We start from the raw sequence: 24,705 nt of genomic DNA, 5'->3' as shown, positions 1-24,705 counted from the left end.
ACAGATGTCATGATATATAGACCATTTTGCTGAATGAATGCTGTGCCTTTCACTATACAATTTGTTGGCCTGCAATCTGCAGAGTGTTACACAGCAGGAGAATAAATGATTGTTTACATTGGAACAAATTGCTGAGGCGTTTAGCTCAGTACCATGTCTCCACTTCTTGCTGGTGTCTGTTGAGACTCTTAAGCCATTTAGGTTGCTGATAATATCAGCAAAAGAGATGACTTCTTAGATGAAATTGGATTTTTCAGTGCTAAGGATGAATGGCTGAAAGGAGAGGCAAGCAGGTTAAGAAGGACAAGAACAGCCACACTGGGGTGAGCTTGCTGTTGCCAGGGCCTCACCCAGCCCCCTGGGGGTCCCCCACCCTGCCCATGTCAGCCCTCGGGGCCGTCAGCCCCTGCCCCAGCGACGGTGCAGCAGGGCCGGTCTCCAGCTCCCCACAGCCCTGCCCTGCCCGGCCATGGGCCCCCCGAGCTAGGCCTACCCACGGCCCCACATCCCAGCCTGGCTTCAGCCCATCCCCGTCCCCATGGAGGTGCCCAGTTCCCCTGGGGCTGGGGCTGCCCTGCTGGCTCCTGGCTGGGGCGGTTGAGGGGGGGCTGGCTGCCAGGCCCTGCCCTGCCACCCTGGGGGAGGCCCCGGTGCTCCCAGTCCCTGGGGAGCCCCCAGCCCTTGTGGTGACCTGATGGCTTCTCCTGCTGCTACCAGAGGAACGATGGACGCTGGTGGGAGGTGACAGCTCTATTTTAGGCCTCTCTTTTGGTGGCGGTGGCAGAAACCTGCACCATTATCTGGGAACAGACTCTTGGCTACAGTAACAATGATCGTGACCACGCCGTCTCCTTTGCCTACGAGTAAGCTGACTTTATTATCTGTAGGCCATGTTGCTGGTGTTTCTGTGGAAAGCATCCTTCAGCTGATCTAGCACGTTATCGCAACAAGGGAACAGACAAGGTGAGGACCCGATTGTCCAAAGGGCTGACTTCCTGTGGAGGGACATTCTTTTTCCTTTCTTATCTGAAGCTGTTTGCAAAGCTGTGAGAGCTCATAAATAACCCTGCCCTTTTTCTTCTGATTAGTTGGCACTCCATGCTTTCACGGCACCCGGGACTCTGGAGCAGGAAACAGAGTGGGCTGTTGCTCTTCCTTCCTATAGCGGCTCCTCGAGGACCAGCCTATAGCTCTGGCCATTGTAGTAGGAGACTGCCCTTGTGGCCGAGAGCTCACGGATTACAGATCAAGGCAGATAAGAAGTGGCAGAAAGGAAGTATTCTTACTATCATGACGGCTGCTTTGCAAATGCAAAGGAACGTTACCATCTGTCTCAGCTCTTAAATCCATCTACAGTATTCAATGTCCTTGTTTTATGCATTTCCTAACTCATAGACACAAACATACTCTTCATATAAGTATTTTTCCTCTTCACAAGTCTTCAGTAATCATTCTTATACAACTCTGATATTGTTCTGAAACAGTGATTTACATTTAGTTAACTCTCTGGTAGTTAACTTGCTTAATGTTAGGTTCAGGGTGTTGGAGGTCTACACACCCAGGGTTGAACATAACACAAGAAGACTAAGTGGGAGGCAGAGCTGGCAGGCCCAGAATGACGGGCTCTTAGCAAATCTGTATGACTAGCAGCTGCTGCTGTGGCTGTTGGTCTTCCCCAAGAAGATGGATTGCAAGTTCAAGGCAGCAGCAGTGACTGGAAGATGGACGTCAGGACTGAACCCTAGGAATCGCAGTGGCTCTCCGCACATCTTGCTGTTTTCCTTATATGTCTTTAATTTTCTGTTGACAGTTTTTCACAGGATTAACAGCTTCAGTGCGTCAATTTATATTATGGGAACCACATCCTCCACCAGTAGCAAAACACAGCCATTTTGACAGATGACTGTGTAGACCTTGTAGGCTGTTATGTAAAACCACAGCGCTACAAAGCACTCTTGCTGCCAAACGATTTTTGTGTTGGAGGAAGGAGGATATTTCATAAAACAGGTATTCAACTTAAGACTTTCGAGATTTCTCTCTGGAGGATTTTGCTAAGTATCTTCTAAGGGCACAGATAGTCCAAGTGGTTGCCTCCCTGATCAGTAGTTAATTCATGGAGGAAACAAAACTTGTGAATTACTGCACTTGCTTTGTACTCAGGGTTTCAATAATGTGCGACTAGACAGAAAAAACCATCGCAGCTAACAAACTTTAACCAAATCTAGTATTATTATGCCAGACCAATGGCCACATATTTGATGTCTTTTCAAGTTTCTTGAGTCTATTAGCTTATGTAATTGTCATCAGTATCTACTGAGTGTCAGATGTCTAAGATCTTACTTTGTGTTAATTCTCATGCATGCTTCCTTGTGATTTTTTGGTAATCTGGCCACAAAAGATTTTTCTGAATTATCCAAAAGGAGAGGGCACTTGCTGAGATGACTAAGAACCTTCCTATGAAACAGTCTTTTGTTAGGAAATACTGATTTTATTGAAACTTTTTGCTGATTGATACATTCCAATTTTAACATGCAGAGCTTAGCGTCATGGAAATATTTCTGGTTAAGGTATGTTACACATCTGTTGCAGACCAGCCTATTACTCCAAGTTGGCATTTTGGCTTTGTATGTGGGAAGTGCAAGATCAAGTCTGTGCTCTTTTGAATTCGGATAATAGACTTGAAGTTGTGCCTCCCATATCTGAGAGTATGTGCTAAATCCTGTGGAGTATTCCAAAATTGTTCTTAGTCTCCATTATTCGATCAATTTCTCCCTTCATAAATATAAATCTAGGAAGGGATTTAGATCTGAGCATCCAAACATCTTTACCACTGAGAGAAATGGAGAAATAGGGAAGGGGGAAAAAGTGCTATTCTCTGGTTTGTTTTTGTGGTTTTTTTTGTTTGGTTTTTTTTTGTTGTTTTTTTTTCCCCCCAGAAACATTTTTTTGGACTTTTGTTTTTTATCCTGATGGGAGGTCATGAACATTCTGGAAATCTTCATTTTTCATGGAATGGGAAAATTTTTTCTCTGCAGCTTGACAGAATAACGTCTGCAGAGATAAGGAGATGCTGTTGAACTTGACTCACTTAACTCAGAACATTCTGGTTCATCGCCAGGGGTGTGCATACCTAGCCCAGTTCTGGGAAACAGTACCAGAGGTGTGAAAACACCCTGTATGTCAGTGAGCAGGAATCATGACTAAAAATGTTGTCCTTCTACTACCATTTCTATTCAAATGCTTGTACGTCTTTTTATTTAACCTTAGGAGTACAGACTTTGTCATATATAAATAAATCACATTTTAAACATTAGTTCTGGCTGTCTGTCTGGAAGATATCAGAGTTGCTGAGGTTAGTACTGTTGATTACTGTTATGTGACATACAAAGTTAAATGAGACATTTGCCCAGCCTCTTTACCTTCTTTTCTGACTTGCAGTGATACCAAATAATGTGCTTTATGTATGTCTCTTTAGGGTCTGATCACCTTCGAGAGAAAGATGGACTCTGGGCTGTGCTAGTTTGGCTTTCAATCCTAGCAGCTCGAAAGCAGAGTGTGGAGGAGATTGTCAGGGATCACTGGACAAAATTTGGCCGGCACTACTACTGCAGGTGAGAAAAATGAGGAAAAGGCACAGGAACTTATGCAGTTGGTAGGACAATTCTGCTACAACCATGGCTTCTTCAGCTGTGCTCAGCTGCATTTAGGTGTGCATTTGCTCTGTCCACAGAATGAAAACCTGCCACAGATTGCCACAGTTCTGTAGGCAGGTTTTTTCTGATGAGTAATTGGCAGTAGAAGTTATTTACTTACTGAAGGAGCAGCATCTATATGTCACTTTTAGTATATGAGTAATTGAATTTTCTGATATTGAATGGCAGAAATATTTGAATTACTTGTAGAATCTGTAGGCGTAGATCATTACATGGTGTTGAAAAAAAAATCAAAATCCCAGCAAGATTTACTCCTGCATTTGTTTCTGTATCTGTTTCCGTGTGACAGTGTTTTAGTGAGAACTGGGACTATGTCTACTTTTAATTCAGGAGAACTCCTCCAAAGATCTGAACATTTACTCATTTTTACTAAGGTCTCAAAAGCGTGTATTCTAACTGTCATTTATATCTTAGCTTCTGCCTCTCTCTTTCCCTCAGAATAGATTTAATCCAGAGGAGTTCACATATCTGTAAGGTCTTTTGCACACAGCTGTTCCTCAAAACTTGTAGCAAAGTTTTCTCCATTTCACCTGGGTGTTGCGCACTGCACTGATCGTGTCCTTAATTTTGGAAAGCTAGCTGTGTATAGATGACGTTTTCTGTGCTACTTCAGACACAGTGCATTTTCTAAATGATTTCTGTTGACTCAGAGTCAGGTGGCCAGAGTGGAACTCTGGTTCACACAGATAATGGCCAGATTGCACAGAACTTGCATGTGTGTGCTGGTTTAATTTGCTATCAGTACTTCAGTGTCCACCTCTGATTTTTGAAGGAAGCAGTAAATTGCTAATTGTGAGTATATTGAGTTCTGTGTAAGCAGAAGTGTTTTCTCAGCTGTAGAGGACTTACTTCTTGGTTCTACTTTTTTTATATATGTGCAAGGTTTGATTATGAAGCACTGGAACCCAGAACAGCGTATTTCATAATGAGAGACCTGGAAGCTTTGATCACTGACAAATCATTCAGCCATCAGCAGTTTGCTGTGGGTAACAATATCTACAGTGTGGAGAGAACAGACAGCTTTGAATACATAGATCCTGTGGATGGCACTGTGACCAAAAGACAGGTATGGCTGTAGTGATGGAGTACCAAAGTTTTGCGACTGCCATATTGTCTCTAACAGTGTTTCTAATGTTCAGCTGGCAAACGTCTCCATTTATTTATAGGATGGTGTTTTCTTTGCTCTGGTAGATACCACATTTCCTACTTAAGATTAGCTCAGTCTGGATAAGATAATCCACCTCTGGTTTAGCTTGCACTTGCTGTGCATAGCTGGAGCCAGTAGCGTCACAGAGAATGTAGGAGGGGATGGAGTCCCTGGTGACAGCAATGCACGTGTAGGGAGGGTTCCCTTTCCTGAACAAAGCAAAGTAGAAAGACAGTCTTTTCTTCTTTATTTTCTATCTGAAATCTTCACTTGCTGTACGTTACAGAAAAAGTTAAAATTTTCTTGCTCTTGGTGACCCACAGGATTTGCATAGTTAAGGCACAATATCTGTTGTAGCCAATAGCATGCACAAGATGTTAGTGGATCATACCATATGAGGGCAGTTTTGACTTCTCTAGCCCCAATGACCAGTTCTGTGTTCCTTCTGGGCTGTGTCCATAACGAGATTCCTTAGCTATCAAGAACTGCAGTTCAAACTGAGCCTTCAGTGTTTTGAAATTCATGATGTGCTCAAAACTACCCATGTACTTTTGCCACATGTAAATGTATATTCAAATATCTTGAATATGAGCTATGACTCATATTAAAATGTCTTCTGATTTTATGCTGTTTATTTTTATTGTCCTAGTTTCTCTGGTTTGTAAATTACTTGACCTGACCAGACCCTAGCAGATGATATTACAAGCCATTAAAACTATTGTCATGCCATTCTGCTCAGTCTTTATAGTTTCCATTCATCATTGCATCCAGAAAATATAAGTAGCCCACCTGCCACTGAACTACTCTCTTTGTGCATATTACTGCTGAAAAAAGATACGAGGATATTGTCATATCCAAGTCCACTGGAGAATTACAGGCACAGGAGACTTGTGGACCTTGTACTTTTAAGAAACAGCTTGTGAATTTTCAGTGCACTTTTCTTTCCCCTCATTTTCATCCAAAGCCCTTGTCCTAAATTGGAATATAATTGCTAATCATATCACCATGTAACACAGAGAAACATGACTTGGCCTGTTTTCAGATGGACTCTGAAAGTGAGCCCATAAAATCAGAAAGCATGTCTTTTCACAGGGAGAAGCACGTATTTATTGAGAGTACAGTTCAACCAGTTTTTCTTTTGACAAGGGCACATTCCTAGCTCCATGTGTGTGCAGCCTCAGTGGGATTCTCCAAGCACAATAAAATAAGAGAGGACATTGATCCATGCAAATGAAGTGATAGTTCACTGCTGCCATTTTTCTCGGGTAGCTTGGTCTTCATGTAAATGCAGATACCTCTTTCTGACTGTCATGAGCTTCATGCAGATTTTCCAGCTATGTTTTCAGGAACCTGTTCAAAGTTTTTTCCACAGGAGGTAGGGGACAGACATTTATATTCAGTGTAACTGTACTATGTCTCATGAATGAGAAGCTGGCTGCATGATAATTAATCAGTGTTAATAAACAGCAGGTTCAGAAAACAAACACAGCAACAACAAAATAGGCAGCAAACAATATGCCCACACTGTAGCTTCTAATTCACTCTGACTATTGAAACCCATGAATATTGTTTATCACAGTGCAATAATAAGCCATAAAATCAAATTGAATGTTCTGCTGTTCTTGAAGACTGTTTTCATTTTTAAAGTCCTATTGTGCTAGCCTTTGCACACATGAGCACGTAACAGTGCTGCTCCTGAGGATCCTGCAAGCCAGAAATGGGACCAGTTGCATTTTTGTGTGAAATTTAAGTTAGAAGGATGAGAAGTACAAGTTGCCCATTATAATGATTAACTTTGAGCTTTTTAATGAAGTGTTCTTATATTCTGAGATTCACAGAGTAAAACTCTGGAGCTTTGTTATTAGAAGTTTGTTAATGTTTTCTCGCTCCTTTGTTAGATTTGGGATGCAGAGGGCTCTGCAGGTAGTCTTGGGTTTTTTGTATTACAGTTTGAGTAAGAGTCAGGAAACAGGTATTGGAAAAGTTGGAAAAAAGTTATTTCAGATAACTCCCCAGAGATACAGCAAAAATTCTTCTCTGTTCAGAATGATATTTCAGTCATGTATCAGCAATAAGGTATTTCCTGTCAGAGTAGTGAGTGTGGCCTGCTATGCCTACGGGACACTCAGGGTTCCATAGAGGAGCAATTAAAAATTGTGATACTCACAGTATCTTGAAGCAAAAGTATAGCCATTTAATTTATGTATATGTCTCTGTGTCTAATATATTGCTGGTAGGATAGATTTTCTACTGATGTTACTCCCTGATATTATACTTTAGTAATGGTTTTTGAAATCCTAAGCTATTTTGCTTTAAGTTTGCTGCTTTGTCTTGTTCATGCTAGCTTATTATGCTACTTTATTATTATTTATTTAATTATGAAATTGGTAACTGAAAAAAACCCCAAACCACTGGAAACCAAACTACATAGTACAATATGTAGTCGGTTTAGTTTTCTGAGTGCTTCATAGGTACTGATACATCAGCAGACTGTTTAACTGGATTTTATTGTAAAAGAGAGAAATCACAGTGAAGGTCAATCTCCATCACATCAGCTTCAAAGTCAGTGGGTTAACGGGGGAACATTATTTTGTTACAGAGTTTCCACACAGCTCATTAATATCCATTAGCAGGCCCAATTTGCCTAAAACAAGTATCTGTAGATGTTCAGTGTGGGAGCCATACTAAACCTTTTAATCTGCTTCCTCCCAGAAGAAAAATTGTCTGTTCCCGTAAGAAAACTTTGTTCTTGTTAGCGACAAATAGTCTGTCCTATTTTGTTAAAACTGGAAGTTACTTTGTCCTATGGGCTTTCCAGTGTGTTATTCTTCTTTCTTTTCCTCTTGCATTGGTTTATAAGTTCTGCATACAAAATTCTATGTTTCATGGAGCCGACACTTTCTATATAATAAATTGCAAATATGTGGCTTTAAATTAATGGAGCTTATGTCAGGTGAAAAAATACCATCATGACAAACAGTAAGTAGGCTGCTTGCAATTTCACAAGCTTGCTTTGACCTTGCTGACCACAAAAGCTCAAAAATGTCAGGAAGGAAAACTTTTATGTGTTAGACTGGATATTCTGTAATGAGTGTGGAAAATCTGTTTGGTTTTGTCTTTACATAACATGGAGAGTCACAGGTAATTCTCCAAGAAATGCTTTTCCATATTTATTTGGTAACAGTGTTTTTGGCTGGGTTTTTTTGGCTTTAACAAATGTTTGTAACTCATGGCTTTTAGGTATAATTTCCAGAAAACAGTGAAGGATATAAAAATTTAAGCGCTCTCATGAATTTCTTTGGCCTTCCTGAGTGAAAAGCTTTGCTAGTGCTTAACTCACTGTTTCCAAGGGAGAGTCAAAAGTCAGATTTCTTGCTGCTGGGCTCTCTGAAAAATGAGTTAAACTGAATCTCCAGGTGCAAATATCTTAACTTAAAAAGTTGACTTGGACAGTCCAGCTCTAAAGGCCATTGTTTCCCTAGAATATGATTTATCGCTGGCACTTAGGTTTATTGTTTTTAAGGATTACAGCTACTGTGTCTCTGTAATTCCCTTTTACAGAGTATTTTCAGCGGTATGGCAGGAATCCTAGTCTTACAGACAAAAATTAATTGTCATCATGCATGTATAAAAATCAATAGTGTCAGTCGTGTGTCCCTGAGAAATGCAAAATGAGTAAAATAATAATCTCAGAAATAGTACAGTTAACTGTCTGAATGCTGGCTGCGTGTCTATATATGTTATATAAGCATCCCAAGTGCCGTTAACTGTAACATCAAACTGGCTACAGATGCTGTAGTTCAGTGGAACGTTTTTGCATCATAAAGTTATGGGAAGAGTTATGGGGAGTGTTTATAAATCCTTTTTATTCTGAAGACCATAATTTAATGAGTGGTGAGACTTCAGATGTGCTAAACCAAGTAACAATGTGCTATTGTTGTTATTGCGAAATAAACATGGAGTATGTGGAAGAGTATTCAAGTAGTCTTGCTAGTCATGTCATTGTGGGAGTTGTTAGGCCTGGCAGGCGCATATAATATGCCCGTTTAGTCTTTGAAGAGGAAGACACATGCTGTGGTGTTCATGCTTTCATTTTGTGCAGGTATGTTAGACTTCCTTCCTTCTCTCTTAAAGCTGATTGACATTAATGTTCTGTACTTTGAGCTGCTGGTTCTGAGTTTGACAACCGTTTGAAACAAACCCAGAACTGCGAAACTCTTCAATTTATCTTGTTTCTTTCCACTGTCATTAAATTAAGTGTAATGAGCAATCAGTAAGAGACAACCCCTTGCTCACAGGATCAGATCATAGCAAACTGCCTGTGTAATTCTAGGCATGCAAGATGGAATCTTGATTCCACTGAAATTAATGGCAAAACTCACATCAACATCAATTGAACCATCTCATTACAAAGTTGGCTTAACAGCAAATACTAGAAAAATAGGCTCTAAAGCTCAATCTTTTGAATGTAAACTATTTCTGTTTGTCACTTTTGCTGTACGTATTGAAAATACTACATTAATTTAGATTGCTGATACATGTTAAAATTAATATATAATACCATACTAGCAGCTAAAAGAAGTTTCATGGTATCACCAAAGTTAGAGATGGAAAATATCTCTTAGGCCATCTAATCCAACCCTTTTTCCAGGTAAGATATTTTCCTGTTTTTTTATTTTCTAGTGTTAATGGGCATTACACACGAAAGATATGAACCTGTTGGAGTGGGTCCAGAGGAGGGCCACCAAAATGATCAGAGGGATGGAACACCTCTCCTATGAGGACAGGCTGAGAAAGTTGAGGTTGTTCAGCCTGGAGAAGAGAAGGCTCCAGGAAGACCTTATTACAGCCTTTCAGTACTTAAAGGGGGCTTGTAAGAAAGATGGGGACAAATTTTTTAACAGGGCCTGTGGTGGTAGGACAAGGGGTAATGGTTTTAAACTAAAAGAGGGCGGATTCAGACTAGGTACAAGGAGGAAATTTTTTACAATGAGCATAGTGAGACACTGGAACAGGTTGCTCAGAGTGGTGGTAGATGCCCCACCTCTGGAAACATTCAAGGTCAGGTTGGATGAGGCTCTCAGCAATCTGACCTACTTGAAGATGTCCCTGCTCATTGCAGGGGGGTTGGACTAGACCTTTAAAGGTCCCTTCCAACCCAAACTATTCTATGATTCTGTGATTATCAACCAAACAATGCTTTACATGGTGGTGAAGATGTTTTGGCATATACCTGAGGGAACAAATGTTTCTACTTATACTTTAGAATATTGGAGCACTGTGTTGCTAACATCAGTGTCTTCTGAAGCTGCTGATAAAACTGGAAGAATAAAATGCTTCTCTATTAATTCTCTTCTCTCGTTTTTTTAATGGTTTACTGCCCCTTAAACAAAAGTAGCAAAGATCTCAGTTTATGTACTAGGCATTTGTCAACAGCAGGACTACAAGGGGAAATAAAGTTCGGCGGCACAGCAGAGGTGACACTTAGCCTAAGGGTGCCATTTACAGAAAGGGAACTAGACTGCATGTTAGTGTAGAATTGGTATTGAAACACTACAACTATTTAACTGTGCAATCTAGTCCTTTGGTTTTAATGGCCTTCCAGTACAGAAAGTCTGTCAACTGTGGATCCAAGTATATGGTCTGTGGTCTGTAGGAGAATGTGTTCATAAATACAGTATGAAAGAGGGGAGGGAGGAAGAAAAAAGAGGTGAAGATAGGAACAAAGAGCAAATCCACAGTTAATTAATAATAAATCCTTTTTATTCTACACACAGTTAATATGCATTAATTAGTGTACTGGATATTAATTAACACCCTAAGTTAAGTTTCCCAAATTGTACTGGAGGCTCTTGTTGAAATTCTTCTAATCAAATGTTGATGTATGGTCTATGAGGGGTAGCAACTGATCCTGTCCTTTGTATTCACTACTGACAGCTGGGTTTTGATCTTGGGATCCTGGAGCTATTTTTTAGGCCACTAATCCTTGCTGATCTTTTAACTACTTCTCAGGCCATTGATTTTGTGCTCTGCCACACAGAACAAGAACAAATCAACTAAAAAAAAAATGAAAACAGCAGTAAGAGAGTCCTTGTTATGAGGAGTGGGAGAGAATACACAAGATCATTTCTAGTCTTTGGAGGGGGGAAAAAGAGTAATAAATGAGTTGTCCAAAGTTACAGGGAAAGAGGAGCTGCATCCAAATGACTCTTCCCTCCACTTTTTATTTTAAAGCAGTGAACTGTGATTTGTAAATGTACTGCCACCTTACATATATGCTGCTACTTCTTCTCCCCTAGGGGCTGCGAATTATTTTTTCAGATGCTTCCAGGCTTATCTTCAGAATGAGTGCTTCTAGCCATGTGAGAGCTACTCTCCGGATCTATGCAGAGAGTTACGAAAAGGATCCTAGCCAACACAATAAGGAACCACAGGTAATGCAATAGCATTGTAGTGAGTCAATAAGTAATGCACTTCCTCTGTAATAGCAGTGGCTACAGGTTTTCATCTTTAATCAGAAGGAAGACTCAGCACTTTCACCCCTGTTTACTGTGTTTGTGGATGATTTTCCTAATCATGTGACTATACATGTTTTGAGGCAGGACCATCAGTTTTAATATATGTTTGTGTAATATCTAACACAACAGACATGTCAAGGGCTGAGATGCCTGGTGATAAATGCTGGGCAATGACTTTAGTCTGTTAAGAGAAACCATGCTAGTTTTAATTTTTCACTCATTTTTTTTTGCAACTGTTGTAATCTGAGTTATAGAACAATATTTTAAAAAAGATAATTATTTTTCAAGCAGGTTATCTGGGGATCACTTAGTTATGGCATCCTAGGGATTACTCACAATGAGAGTACAGTTAGGATATACAGATGACAGAGTATAAACAATGTAGGGATTCCTTGTAAGGGAAAGGCTTGCAGCTGTCTGAGAATAATCTCATATCATAACCGAGTCTTTCCTAAGAAGAGTGAAGGTTGAGAGCAAGTTGCAGTACAGTCCAGCAGTCACCTAAAACAATATGACATTTCAAACTCTCAGATTTTTCCCAGTAAAACACCTTCATGCTGTGATATACAACAAGAAAGGGCTAAGGATGTTTCATGGAAGAGAGGATAAGCATTTGGCTTGTAGTAAATCAATACCTCGTAGTTTGAAGTCCCATGTAGTTGTGTATTCATGACTGGAATGAAAATACAAATTTCCCAAAACATAAAAGCTGTCAAATACATTTGAACCCTAGGTAAATGTTTGACATTATTTTTTCACCAGATTCCCACCATAAAGTTAGCGAGTTTTTTCTTATGCTCTTAAACAATTGTCTGTCAGTCATGAAAAGTGCTTCAATTTTTCTAGAAATGTTGCAGGCTCCATTCCTGCAGATATGATCTATTAATTTTATTTGCATTTTCTTAAAGTAACAGTTTGTATCCCCAGTAACTCCTTGGATAGGTAACTCAGCATGTTAAGCCTTCAAGAGACTAAAGGAACATTTTTAAGCAATTTTACTGTTTTTCTGTGCATTGAAGTTTAGACAGCTAGCAGGTCATAAATTGATTTTGACCAAGGAAGAACACTGTTACAACCCCATTTGCACTTGATACTCTTTTGGGTTTACATGGCAAGGTTTTGGTAGCGAGGGGACTGCAGGGGTGGCTTCTGTGAGAAGAGACCAGAAGCTGCCCCCATGTCAAACAGAGCCAGATCAAGCTGGCTCCTAGGTGGAGCTACTACTAGCCAATGCTGAGCCAAACAGCAATGTTGGTAGCCTCTCTGTGATAACATAATTAAGAAGAGTAAAAACCACTGTGCAACAGCAGCAGGGAGGGAGGATTGAGAGTATGTGCGAGAAACAGCTCTGCAGACACCAAGGTCAGTGGAGAATGGAGGGAGAGTGATAGAGCGGCTTGGTGGGCACCTGGCAGTCAGCCAAAGTTAATGCATCCCAGCTATGTCAAGTTTTGTTACAGCACAAACTGTTTATCAGTTTCAATTCAGCTGACCATTTTAAGTATGGTTCCTTGTGTTATGTAGGCAAGGCATAGATGAAATGAAAATAAGTTATGATAAGTGACAGGCTAAGAGTTCATTTTAGAGGTTTGCAGTGCACTTACAGTAACCTTGTGATACATGACACAAAAAGTGTGATCTGAACATGCTTCCTGTCTAATGAATCCCAACAAAAAATACTAGAAAACAATAAAGCATATACTTGCAGCATTCATCTAGCTAAACTTTTGACCATTTAATTACAAGTGACAATGTGCCTTTTAAAATGGAACCTTTTTTGCATCCACAGATTGTTCTATTTTACTTGTTACAAGGTATGAGAGAAGTGACATGCCAGCAGAGTTTAGGCTTGTGTGTTTCCTGAAGTAACCTACAATTAATGCCCAGTATTTAACACTTGTTTTTTTAAATGAGTGGAAATAGCAAATGTTTTCAGAATTTTCCAGTTGTGAAGAGACTAGACTGAGGGAGCAGAGATTATCCTCAGAAAATGAGGAATGTGCTACTGTTACATTTCATCTCTGTTCTGCATGGATTTGCTTGAGAGAGGTGCATAAAGTTCACTGCAAGGTCTAGTGGCCTCACCAGCAACACAGACTAAGTCCAGGGAACAGCATGAGTGGGGCTGCTGCACAAGGTGATAGGAGCCAGGCACCCTGACCAGCCTACAGCACAGGCAGTGCCCTCATTGTCCAGGGAGCAGTTCCACAGCAGCCAAGTGGAGCAGGCAGACCAAGGCTCTGGTAACAAGCTAACAGGCTCCATCGACCATCCCAGGCAAGGCAAGTGATGGATCAGGTTCAGGAGCAGCAGGAGATGGAACCAGAGACAGGGCTGGAGGCAAGGCAACAGTGTGGGTCCATCCAGGATACAGGGTCAGAGTCAGAACTGGAGACAAGCTACAACGTACATCCAAGGGGTCCTTCAGGGAGGGAAGCTACCCATAGCACAGGTCTGAGGTCCACCCAGGCAGCAGAGCCAGAGATGAGTCTGGAGACAAGCACTCCTGTTAGTTCAGGCAGGGACTAACACCCTTGGGGCAGGCTGAAATGGGCTGTGTGAGCCTGTGGGCAGGGTGCAGGGGGGAGTCCTCAGGGGAGACTGGGCAGGGCCAATAGGGTTTATCACTGCGCTCAGGGCTTTCAGAGTCTGGTCTTTTATTCTAGACATGAAAAGGGTCTGTTATTCCTAGGGACAGAAAAAAAGGCTGGAAGGTTTTTTTCTACACATGTACCAAAGCCTGTCAGATTGTTACACTTTTGGCTGTTTATCCAGGATATGCACTAGTAAACAGATAATCCTAGGGGTAGAAATGTCATTGCCTTGAAACTTGTTGCAGGGACTTTCCTGCATTCATGCAGTGCAGACAGACATTTTAACATCCAGACTGCCTCAGGAAATACATAGTGCTGTAAACACCCTCCTCCTCTCTTGCCATGTGCACAAAATCCGGGACAAATAGCAGTTTCGTCTTGATTAATGCAATAAATTCTTTCTCCGGTTTCCCATTGTATAGTATTGCACAATTCCCACTGCTCCTCTTTCCTTACCCTGGCTGGATACATTGCCAATAACATGAGTGCATTAGGACCTGCAAGGTCATAGATTGTATCTCGCAGGCAGGTGGTGGGTTTCAAGGGAGTACATACATTTGATTTCAGGAGATCCTCTTGTTAGTACAAAAATAATTAAAGATTTCTCAGGAGAACATTTGATAATCTTTAGTGGAATATATGGAAGAGAGTGAATAGCAAACGCCTTTTTCAGAAAACAGCATTGCTGTAGAACGGCAGCATAGATTTCCTGATATTGTAATTCCTTTATTGTTTAGTTTGCTTTGAGATTCATACTCACACGTGTACACCTCAACGAGTGTGACAGATTTGAAGTTTTAAGTGCTTTGTTTCCTATTTACTTTCAGTAATAGGGGCATAGTCAACATATTCGTAAGTGACCAGTTATTCCAAGAGCACTGACATAAAGAAGTATGTAAAGTATATACCTTAAATGTAGTATTTAAGGACATTGTTGCGTTTGGAATAAATGCTTATTTTTCTTTAACTGTAGTTGATCTTTGTAATTGGATAGATGACTTCATGTAGCTTCTGTATCATTGCACTCTGCCTGGATCAGCTGATCAGGAAAAACTCTCTTCCATACTTTTTATATCATAAAGCAAGACATAAAATTATTTGATGGTTGGCTGCTTAAGTAAATACTTGGTTGCTTCTCCTTATTGCACCACCTCCCTCCAGTACCTTCTTTTCATTGTTTACATAGACAAGTGGAAGATGAATGCTTTGCATTGCTCCATGTTTTTGCCTGGTGACAATACCAGTCAATAGCTGAAGTGGAAGGCAGAAATACCTTGAGATAGATTTTTGGCTCTTTTTCACAAGAAATAAACCTCCCTGTCTTGATAGACAACTCATTTGTATTGGAAAGTACAGTGCCATTTTGTGGAATCATTGTGGTAACTAGCTTGAGTTTGGCTCATATGAGCATCCTTTTTTTTCCCCTTTCCTTTCAGACAAAGCCTTTTCCAAAATTAATCAGCCAAATTTTCAGCAGTTTTCAAGTTTTTCTAGTTTGCTTCTGTTCTCTTTGACAGTGTAACTGCTGCTGATGAATCTTCCACAGATAAGCAGAAGTCTAAACCACACATTCCAATATGTATGCTGACATATGCATATTGTTCTGAAACACCAGTATGACATTATGGCACTTTCTGAATTAAGTGTTAACTGAGACATATTGTAAAGACAATATCTACAAGTACCTTTCTTTTAAAAACAACAGTCCACTTGAGTTGGACAGGTTTAATCATTCACATTAGAGGTGCTGTACTTCTATGGATGGCCATAACTCCCTTCCCACAAAAGGTTGGACCAGATGATTTTTGGAGGTCCCTTCCAACCTGGGCTGTTCTGTGATGAACTCTTGTCCAGCATAAAATTTGGACAACAATCTGTAACAAGGCTCGATATCATCCAGGTTCAACTACTGTGAGAGTGCTAGCTGTAGGTCCTACTTTGGTTTGATACCCAACAGAAAGCCTGGCATCCTTTGAAGCACCATTGGGGCTGCTCAAAGCTGTGCCTTTTAGTTTTAGCCCCAGGGAGCCATTCAAGTGAGTAGTGCTCAGGTGAAGCTCTCCTCATACTTTGTTGTGCTTCAGTACTCTGTAACTCTGCATAAGTCTTATGGGAAGAGCTGATTTTCAGGCCTTATTGCCTTTAAGTGTGTATTTTCCTTCAGAAACATTAGAGCTTTCATAAGAGCATTCTTGTAACCAGACAGAACCGAGGCTTGTAAGGACCTTTTGTTCCAATTTGTATGTAGGCCAAACAGTAGCTATTAATGAATGTAAGGGTCACACAAATCTTTAGTAGCCTCTTTCATACAATTAACTGGTAATACTTTCCACCTAGAATAAATTAAGCATAGTCAACAGCCTGATCAACAACATAAGAGTCCAAGGGAAAGTAGTAAAATATGCCAATGATTAGAAGTCCAGGGTCATAGACAAATGTTAATAGCAGTGGCTTCTGGCTGTTGAACGATCCATTGAAGGAAATTGGCAGAAGCAGCTTCATGGTCACTGGGGAGATAGGAGTGGCTACTTTGTTTCTGTGAGTAGTTCAGTTCTTCCTATAAGCCAGTATCAACAGGAGTGAAAATCAGGAGCAATAAAGAAAAATGACCATCATGCTCTGTGCAAAGTATATTAAAAACAATTCAATATAAGCTTTTTAAAATTACGTAATTTATAGTGGTGCAATCTAGTTCCAAAACAAAGTCTTAAAAACAATGCCCAATGCTTTTCTAAAACTGGAACGTTCCCCTTCGAATGGAAGACCACTGTGTTGATGCTCCTTGTCACTGGTGATGCCCCTCATCACTGTGCATTCCTGAGAAAATTGCTTTTCAGCTAACTTGGAAGATTTCCTTAGAAAGACAATTTCTTTGGTTTTAACCAGTCAAATAGGCATCCACCTAGCAATTTCAGGAAGTTCAGTTTATTATAACAAATGGCAGACTTTTATCTAAAGTCTTGGACCTTTATGCATTGGCATGTATCTTTTTCTAAAGTTAATAGAGTTATTAGCTGTGCTAAATTTAACACAGATGGAAAATCTAGAGATACGTTCAATGGGCATGAAGTACTAAAGTAAGAGTTTATTGACCTTTAGGCTCAATTATAACCTCATTTTATAGATCAAATCATTGTTGTGTACAGATCCTGACACATGGTTAATATCTTCTTGTCCTTTGACTAACCACCTGGATATATTATTGAACTTGGATAAGATTCAAACAGGAAGTTTCATACACAAAGACTAAGAAAGAAATGACTTATTATGCAGAGTTGTTTTGAATTGTTTTATTTGTAAATCCAATGTGTCCTTCAACAGCATGGTTGAGCTGCTGTTGCAGGATAAGTGCCCTGGGAATAGTGTACAGAGTAATCTGGATTGTTCTGAATATGTACTAACTAGCTCTGTTTACAGTATGTTATTGTTCATTATGTGAACTGCAACAGCAATAAACAGGTGTTGTCATAGACCGATGCAGTCTGTGTCAGGTACTCTTTAAACAGGATGCAGTGAATCACAAATGCTGCAGTTAAGTGTGCCAAAGACTAGTGAACTATGCGCTAGTTAGCGACAGAATCATTAGATTAGCAGTAGCCAAGCAAAGATTTTGGGGCAGGAGTTGTTTCTTTGTGTTTTTGTCCAAAAAGGCATGCCAATTAAAAGAGAAATCATTGTGATAAAAAGTGTCTTGGTCATCAAAGACTGAATTTCTGAAACAATTTTTGAATGGCAAATAGCAGAGGAAAAAACAAACTGATTTTCATATACCTTGGTTGGTATATGAAAGGATTATGATTATATATGATTGTGTGTATATATATATATATATAGATTATATAAAGTGATTGTTTATAGTGTGAGTTTGTACAAGAGCAGGGAACTGAAATCAATAACCAAGAAGTCCTTGTGTCCAATATCACTTAATAGGGATAAAATTAAAGGTTTCTATATGGTTCTGTCAAGACATTCTTAGAACCCTAAGCACAAGTGCAGTTTGCTAGAGAATTACTGACACTTTGTTTACTTTTGAAGGATTGTGTCTTTTAGCGTGGCTCTGATTGGCTATTAAAACATACAGTACGGTCCAGAGAAATCATGTGAAGTTTTGCCTTTACTATTAAAATTCATAAGATTTTCTTTGAAGGGACATAGGATATGGAGATTTCCATCTGTTTGATCACATTTTTAGGTAACACAGCATGTTTGTGCTATTCAAGTAATTTAGCTTCTGATTCTGCCCAAAGTCATACAGTGAACAAATTTTAAATCAGCTGGAACTGGGAAGGAACATAGGAAAAATACTCATGTGACAGTAATTATAAAATATTTCATGAATCAAGGAAATGAGTTCATTAAACCTAATCTTCACTCAAAGCTCTTTGGATATACTAGAAAAGAATTAATCTGTTGCAAACGTAGATGTTTCCATGCCCCACTCAGTTTACATTTTCCTCCTGTCTTTTCACCCCTTACACCTGCCCTCCTCTATTGCTTGGGGCAGAACAGCTGGCTTCCTGACCTTTAGTGTAGTTTTGTTTGAGTTAGCAGACAGACCATGCACAAGAGTAGAGATGTCAGTTTCCTTTTTCCCGTGCCGTGTGTGCTGCTTCATGGTAATAAAGTGAACGCTACCAGTGCTGTGGATGTTACAGAGCCAGTCCAGTTTGTTCCACAATGAACCAGGCTATACACATTGCTTAGATATTCTAGGATGGGTGGTTGTAGCATAAACCTTTACCAAGACTTCTGTTTTTTGGAATGCAAGACCCAAGCAGGCACGCTGAGCTGAGCTGTGTGTTGAGCCCTTTTATGGCAGAAGCCCTGCAGGAGGTACAGCTGTGATGCCAGACTGTGTGATCTTAGTGCTGATCTCGCTTTGTAGTTGTTGGAGTCCATTCTTTGTGCCTCTTCCATCACTTTAGTGTCACTTTGTAAGTGTATTGGTTTGACTTTAAAGTACATTATAGCCAGCTACTAGTAGGTAAGGCCTTCAAAACATGTTTTGGGGGATTTGCCCCTCTCTTCTGCCTTTCTTTTTCTTCCCCTTTGTTCATGTGGCAGTGATTCTGTTGCCCAGGTTACAAAGGGCTAACAGCAGCTCTAAGCAGTCACATGAAGCAAGGGAAAATGACATCGGAGCAGGAAGAGTTAAGAAAGGAAGGAGTTATTTCTCAATTCCTCTGTGTCCTTTTTCCAGGACTTAGAGCTGTCTAAGTTACCCTGACCTCTCTAAGCAACCTTCTGTGTAATGTTTAAATGATAAAAAGAGAAGGACTGAGAATGAATTTAAATGTTATGAGAGAAAAGGATTTCTAGCCCATGCCTGAAATGTCAAGGCTTATCTTAATTTATACAATAACAATAACACCACCTAGCACTTACAAAGCATTCTGCAAGCATGTTTTTCTCAAGGCTACCTTTATGAACTGGAAAACTAATTGATACTAAATCTGATAGAAAGGCAGCTGAAGAGTAGAATTTGGGGTTTGACAGCAGTTTTTAGAGAGGGAAGATGCAGAGGTAGAAAACACTTGGTACATCATGTATCTTTACAGAGCTCCAAAACACTATAGCCCTTCTTTGACAACTTCATGCTGTACTAACCCACTTGTTTATGTCTCTTTAATTTTGAGGCATTAACAATTGTTCCAGGGAAGTGAATTCTTCTGGAACAGGTAATATTATGGCAGCTCTGCTTAGAAGTCTGTTGCAAGGTCTGAATGTTTGTTCTGAAGTAATTACTGTCTGAAGTGTCATTTTGATTTTTAGTAATTCAGGTGCCTAAATGCCTATGTAACAGTCACACAAGGTTTAGCCAATTGATGGTGGATCTTTGTCCCCAGTAGGACATTCTTTTAAGACTGGCTAACTGAGGTGGCCTTCCATTACCTCTCCCTGCGATCTCAGAATACAGGGAGCAAATGGTTTAGTGTTTAATGTTTTACAAATACTGACATATGTACAAATAATTGACCCTGTGTTCCTAGTGTTCCACCCTGTACATTCACTTGGGTGTATGTAAACCTGAGAGAGCCCAAAATAACACTGGTGGACATGATGCTGAATGCAAAATGCAGATCAGTACAGTAAAAGAAGACAGACCAGAAGTTTGAGAACTGTAAAAGAGTGTTGTAGTTGCCTGGTGTTCACTAAAATGTTTGGATCCTGTTCGAGGGCATTACCATTCTCTGAGGGTTTTTTTGGTTTATTTTCCCCAGATAAATTCTGCAGAATTCTTTTCACTGATGAGACTGATGGGGCAACTTGTTTTTGAGACTTACATTGGACTGTGAAAAGTGATTTTGAGACCTATGGAAAATGTCCATACCTAGACTGTGTAAAACTCACCTACATTTGGTTTTCCTAACAAGACTGAAATTCAGCGCAGGCTTGGGGAGAGACTGAAGAGAAAGATTCACAAGCTTTCCAGCCAAAGTCTAGTCAGATGGTTTTGCATCAGAACTGCATGAATTTTTTGATGAAAGTTGGCAAGTTTTAGCATGAGTGCTACACATAGTAGGTTTTCACAAGGTGTTTCTTGACATATAGATGGCATTTGTCCACCTAGTCTGAGAAAAATATTTTCTAAAGCCAAACTCTAGACACATGCTGAGCTTTTAACCTGCAAGCAGGTACATTTCAGCCCTGCCTGAGCCTTTGGTAAACTGGATGCATCATGGGGCAAATCTTGTCTGAGAACTTGACTAGAAGAAAGGGAGTTTTATGGAATTTTCTTGCAAGATCACAGTCAGAAAAATGCTACATGAGCCAAGCAGGCATGATACCTCTGACAGCTCTGGTACAGATTATTCCTAAGCAAAGCGCTTTTCATCTTTATTTGCCTTATATTAGATATCTGCTTGTTTGATGTATTTCCTGGTATGAATAATAATTCCTACCAGTTTTTTTTTTAGAGGTATAAATTCTATGTTATTACTAAAGCAAAATTCTGATTGATTTAAGTCAGTTCTGTTAATTTTCAGTTCTTAAATTTTATCTAAAGGATGACATGCCATATCTCCCAAGCAGTTTCCAAGAGAGAAATATGTTATTAATGTACAGAGTGATTGCAATTGCCATTCTGAGTTGACATGTCAATAGTAAAGTTTTACAATTTCTTAAGTAGAAAGAATAATTTGAAAAACATTTTAAATTCAAGATCTCTTTAAGATACAGAAGTCTTTCTAGAGCCTTATTAACTATAGATGATTGCTGGCTGGGATTTATCTTTTGCAACTGAAATGTAAACTATTCATTGCAGAGATAAAGCACTTTTAAAAAGGCATATACAGCTCTAGTTCCTTGTTATTCTGCCCTGCTTTTGCCATTCCAAAGAGAATGCACTTTTGGTTTTTTTATGGCTGCAGGATGAAGAATGTGTAGTTAAACTGAAATGTGAGAGGACAGAATTAAAATAGGCCTTGCTCTGTTGAGAACCATGATTGTAACAAGCAGAATATTTAGTAGTAATTGGAACGACTTGGCAAAAGAGCAGCAGCTAAATTGTTTGTGCAAATGGGTGTCACATTAACTCATTTGATTCCGTGTTTTGTTCAAAGCATTGTGTAGCGGGGTTTTTTGTTTTTAGTTTTTTTTTTTAATTCAGAGTGCATTTGTTGCTTAAAAAAGCAGGGTCAAGTAAAGCTGGTCAGTAGGGTTGCTTTTTAAATTTTCCTGTGCTTTATAGATTAAATAGGGAAGAGGTTTAGGGGAGTGCCAGAGGGACTTCAGATGCTTTCATCTTCTTTCAGTTCTCCTTAATCCATGTTGCTGGAGGGAAGGAGTGATATGGTCCAGACCTTATAAATTGGCACATTTTAATATTTACTTTTGCAGCATTTGCCCACAGATGCAAATTCGTGCTCCACATATTAATCTTCTCTAAGCATGTTTGACTTTAACGGACTTGTATTCTGCTTCAATGATTATTCAGTAGATAGGTATCTACAAATACGGAGCCTTTTGTAAGATAGCATGGCAGACTGCGCACACTTGTGCATAACTAAGTTTGATCATAAACTTGCTTGACACCATTGGCATTCATGGTGTTATTCCATTACTCTGCTTGCACAGTTAGTTTGTCTCCTTAACTCTTTTGATTTAACAGTCTGACCATTTGGATAAATAAAGCAAACACCCCATACTGTCAGAAAGTGTTAGGTGACTGAAACATTCAAAATATTGATTATGTTAAGCTTATTAAAAAGATATCTGTAAATTTAAGCTCTGCAGAATTACTGTTTTGTTTGATTTGATTTTTAAACCTGACAGGTTTAAAACCAGAATGTAGTTTATTTGAATGAGGCAGCAGGGGAAAATCTTTGAGGGTCAGAAAATTACCTTACTAGTTTGGTAATCAAATATGTGATTCTCTGAAAAGATTGTTCTCACACAAAACTTAGTTCTGCCTGTTTGTCTTTGCATATCATTTAATTAACTGAGAGAAGATTCACTTGCCATTTGAAAAATTGTATTTTACTTGGTTTTCATATGATACTATCATAGTTGTTACATGCACTCACCCATTTGGGTAGTTTCGTACATATGGCCATTTAATAAGGTCTGTAGCCTGAAACTTGAGAGTTCATGCTGCTTTTGTTGGAATTTATCCTATTTAATACAATTACAGGTGGTATTACTCAAAACACACTTCTGTGTTCTCTGTTAAGTTAATCGTTACAGTACCTTCTGACCCTAAGCTTCACAGTTTAAGTGTGTATAGGACGCCAAGTCTCATCTGCATGGCTTCCACTCATCAGAATAGAAATAATTCTACTTTTGTGATTTCTAGGTTGTTTTGTACAGCAGATTTCACAAGAGCTCCACACACATAGACATTACCAGTATAGTATATTTACTGGTTTCTCTTTTCTGTGTAGCTTAGGTATACTCAGTGCAACAGTTCACAAAACATATGCTCAGCATGATACTTCTTTATTTCAAGTGTGACAATATAGACATTGTAACTGTGTCAGTGTTTATTATTATTAAGTGATTTACTATTATTATATAATACTACAGTTAAAAGGGGGATTTATAAATATAAGATGCCTATTTATATTTGTGCTTTATGTAATTCAATGTATTTATTCCTCTTTAGGCTGTCCTGAGTCCTCTTATAGCAATCGCACTGAAAATATCACAGATTCATGAGAGGACAGGGCGAAAGGGACCCACTGTCATCACCTGAAGCCACGGAAGATTGTTAAACCAGGGCCAAAAGAGGAACAGCAAGGAAGAGACAGGACCTTGCTGAAACATGTTAGCCATTTGTGCCTTGTATGATTTTAAAAGTTTTCTTGGGGATAGAGGTAGGGTGGGAAGAAAAATTCAATATAATATTAAGCATATTAATTTGCATTGATCTCCAAATACAATAGTGTATTGACTTCTTTGTTTTACCTGCAATATCTTAATTTCAGATAACAATATAACCAAAGAAAGAGGCCTTAACCTTTAAATGTTGTCAGCAATGTGACAGAAAAGGAAAACTGCTTGTTTTTGAATGCTGTGATAAAGGTTGGGGAAATTTCAGTTAGGGAGAGAAGAGGAGGACGAGTTGCAAAGCAAAGACATGCTTGGTGGATATTGTCTGAGATCCTTGTCACCTTCTTGCTGGTTTATGAAGAGGTATACAGAGCATGTCTGAGGCATAAGAGCTGTATACTAAGCTTTGCAAAGGGTGTGTTTCCTCACCTGACACCACCCCTCCTCTCCTGTCTCTCCCGTTGCTCACAGATGCACGCTGGCAGCACTGTTGTATACACACCTGCACATGCTCCCAAAGAAGGGGTTATGCCAAATTTTTTTTTACCCCTGCTTTTAAAGCATATTAATGTGACTTGTGCCTTTATATTTTCCTGATTTTTTGGCTTTTTCTGGTTTTTTTGCTCCAAAGGGAGGCATTTGTGCTATAGAAGCTGATTGTGTCCTTCCAGCAATGTCGGGTGTGGAATCTGGCTGTCTTTTGCAATATTCCTCATGTCAGGAGATGATATTGGTGCTTACTGTGTTTGAAAGGTAATCACTGCAAGTTCAGCAGTTTTTCATGAAGGAGTTATTATGGAACTTTTTTAAGTCTTTGGAATACTCATGCTCCACTTACCACAAAGTGGTAAGTGAAGCATGTAGTGAAAAGGAAATGGAAACAACTGCTAATGAATTAAATAGAAATATTTGTCTGATTCACCAGCTGGATGCAGTTTCTGTTAGATTCTTTGTAACAGTGGATCATGGAATAAAAAGTTGGGGAGTGCAAAGGGAGAACAGAAATACCGGCATAGATCCGAGAAGGATATTGGGGATATGGACATCAGCATTTTTCTGCTTGTGAAATGATACTGCAGTTCTAGCTACAATACTGTGCTCTGAAGAAGAACACAAACACTCTATGCATGTGACTTGTTTGAAAGCTTTGCTTCCTTGGGAACAGTGTGTTCACTTGTACAATTTGTCAAGGTGGCTTTGTGCAACTTGCCTCTTTGCAGTGTGTTTCAGTTCTTTGTGGTTGTCAGATTTTAGTGCAATTGATATAATATTGCAGCAAAGAAATTTGTTTTGATTTTTTTCAACACTTCTGTCAAAAAATTGCTATGGCACTTAGTACACAATAAAGAGTAATGCTGTATTTCTGTCTTAATACATAATTGTGGACAAGACACACTGCACTTTCAAGCATCCTAATAAAACTGCCTTTAATACAACTACATTATCTACTTAATTGACTCTAA

The 24,705-nt window shown here is 39.4% G+C and overlaps 1 protein-coding gene across 1 annotated transcript in view; it reads left to right on the top strand.

The window, feature by feature from the left end:
* Positions 1–24,678, top strand: part of PGM5 (phosphoglucomutase 5) — a 78,259-nt gene extending 53,581 nt beyond the window's left edge. The window contains exons 8-11 of the mRNA XM_075020008.1: positions 3,476–3,611; positions 4,596–4,779; positions 11,160–11,294; positions 23,076–24,678. Coding sequence (XP_074876109.1) covers positions 3,476–3,611; positions 4,596–4,779; positions 11,160–11,294; positions 23,076–23,165 — 545 coding nt within the window. The 3' untranslated portion in view covers positions 23,166–24,678. The remainder of the gene's footprint in view (positions 1–3,475; positions 3,612–4,595; positions 4,780–11,159; positions 11,295–23,075) is intronic.
* The last annotated feature ends 27 nt before the right edge of the window (positions 24,679–24,705 follow it).

Source organism: Buteo buteo, chromosome Z (genome assembly GCF_964188355.1).
Source record: "Buteo buteo chromosome Z, bButBut1.hap1.1, whole genome shotgun sequence".
NCBI lineage: Eukaryota > Metazoa > Chordata > Aves > Accipitriformes > Accipitridae > Buteo > Buteo buteo.
The sequence above is the reverse complement of the archived record's forward strand: the minus strand, read 5'-3'. Positions and strand labels throughout refer to the sequence as shown.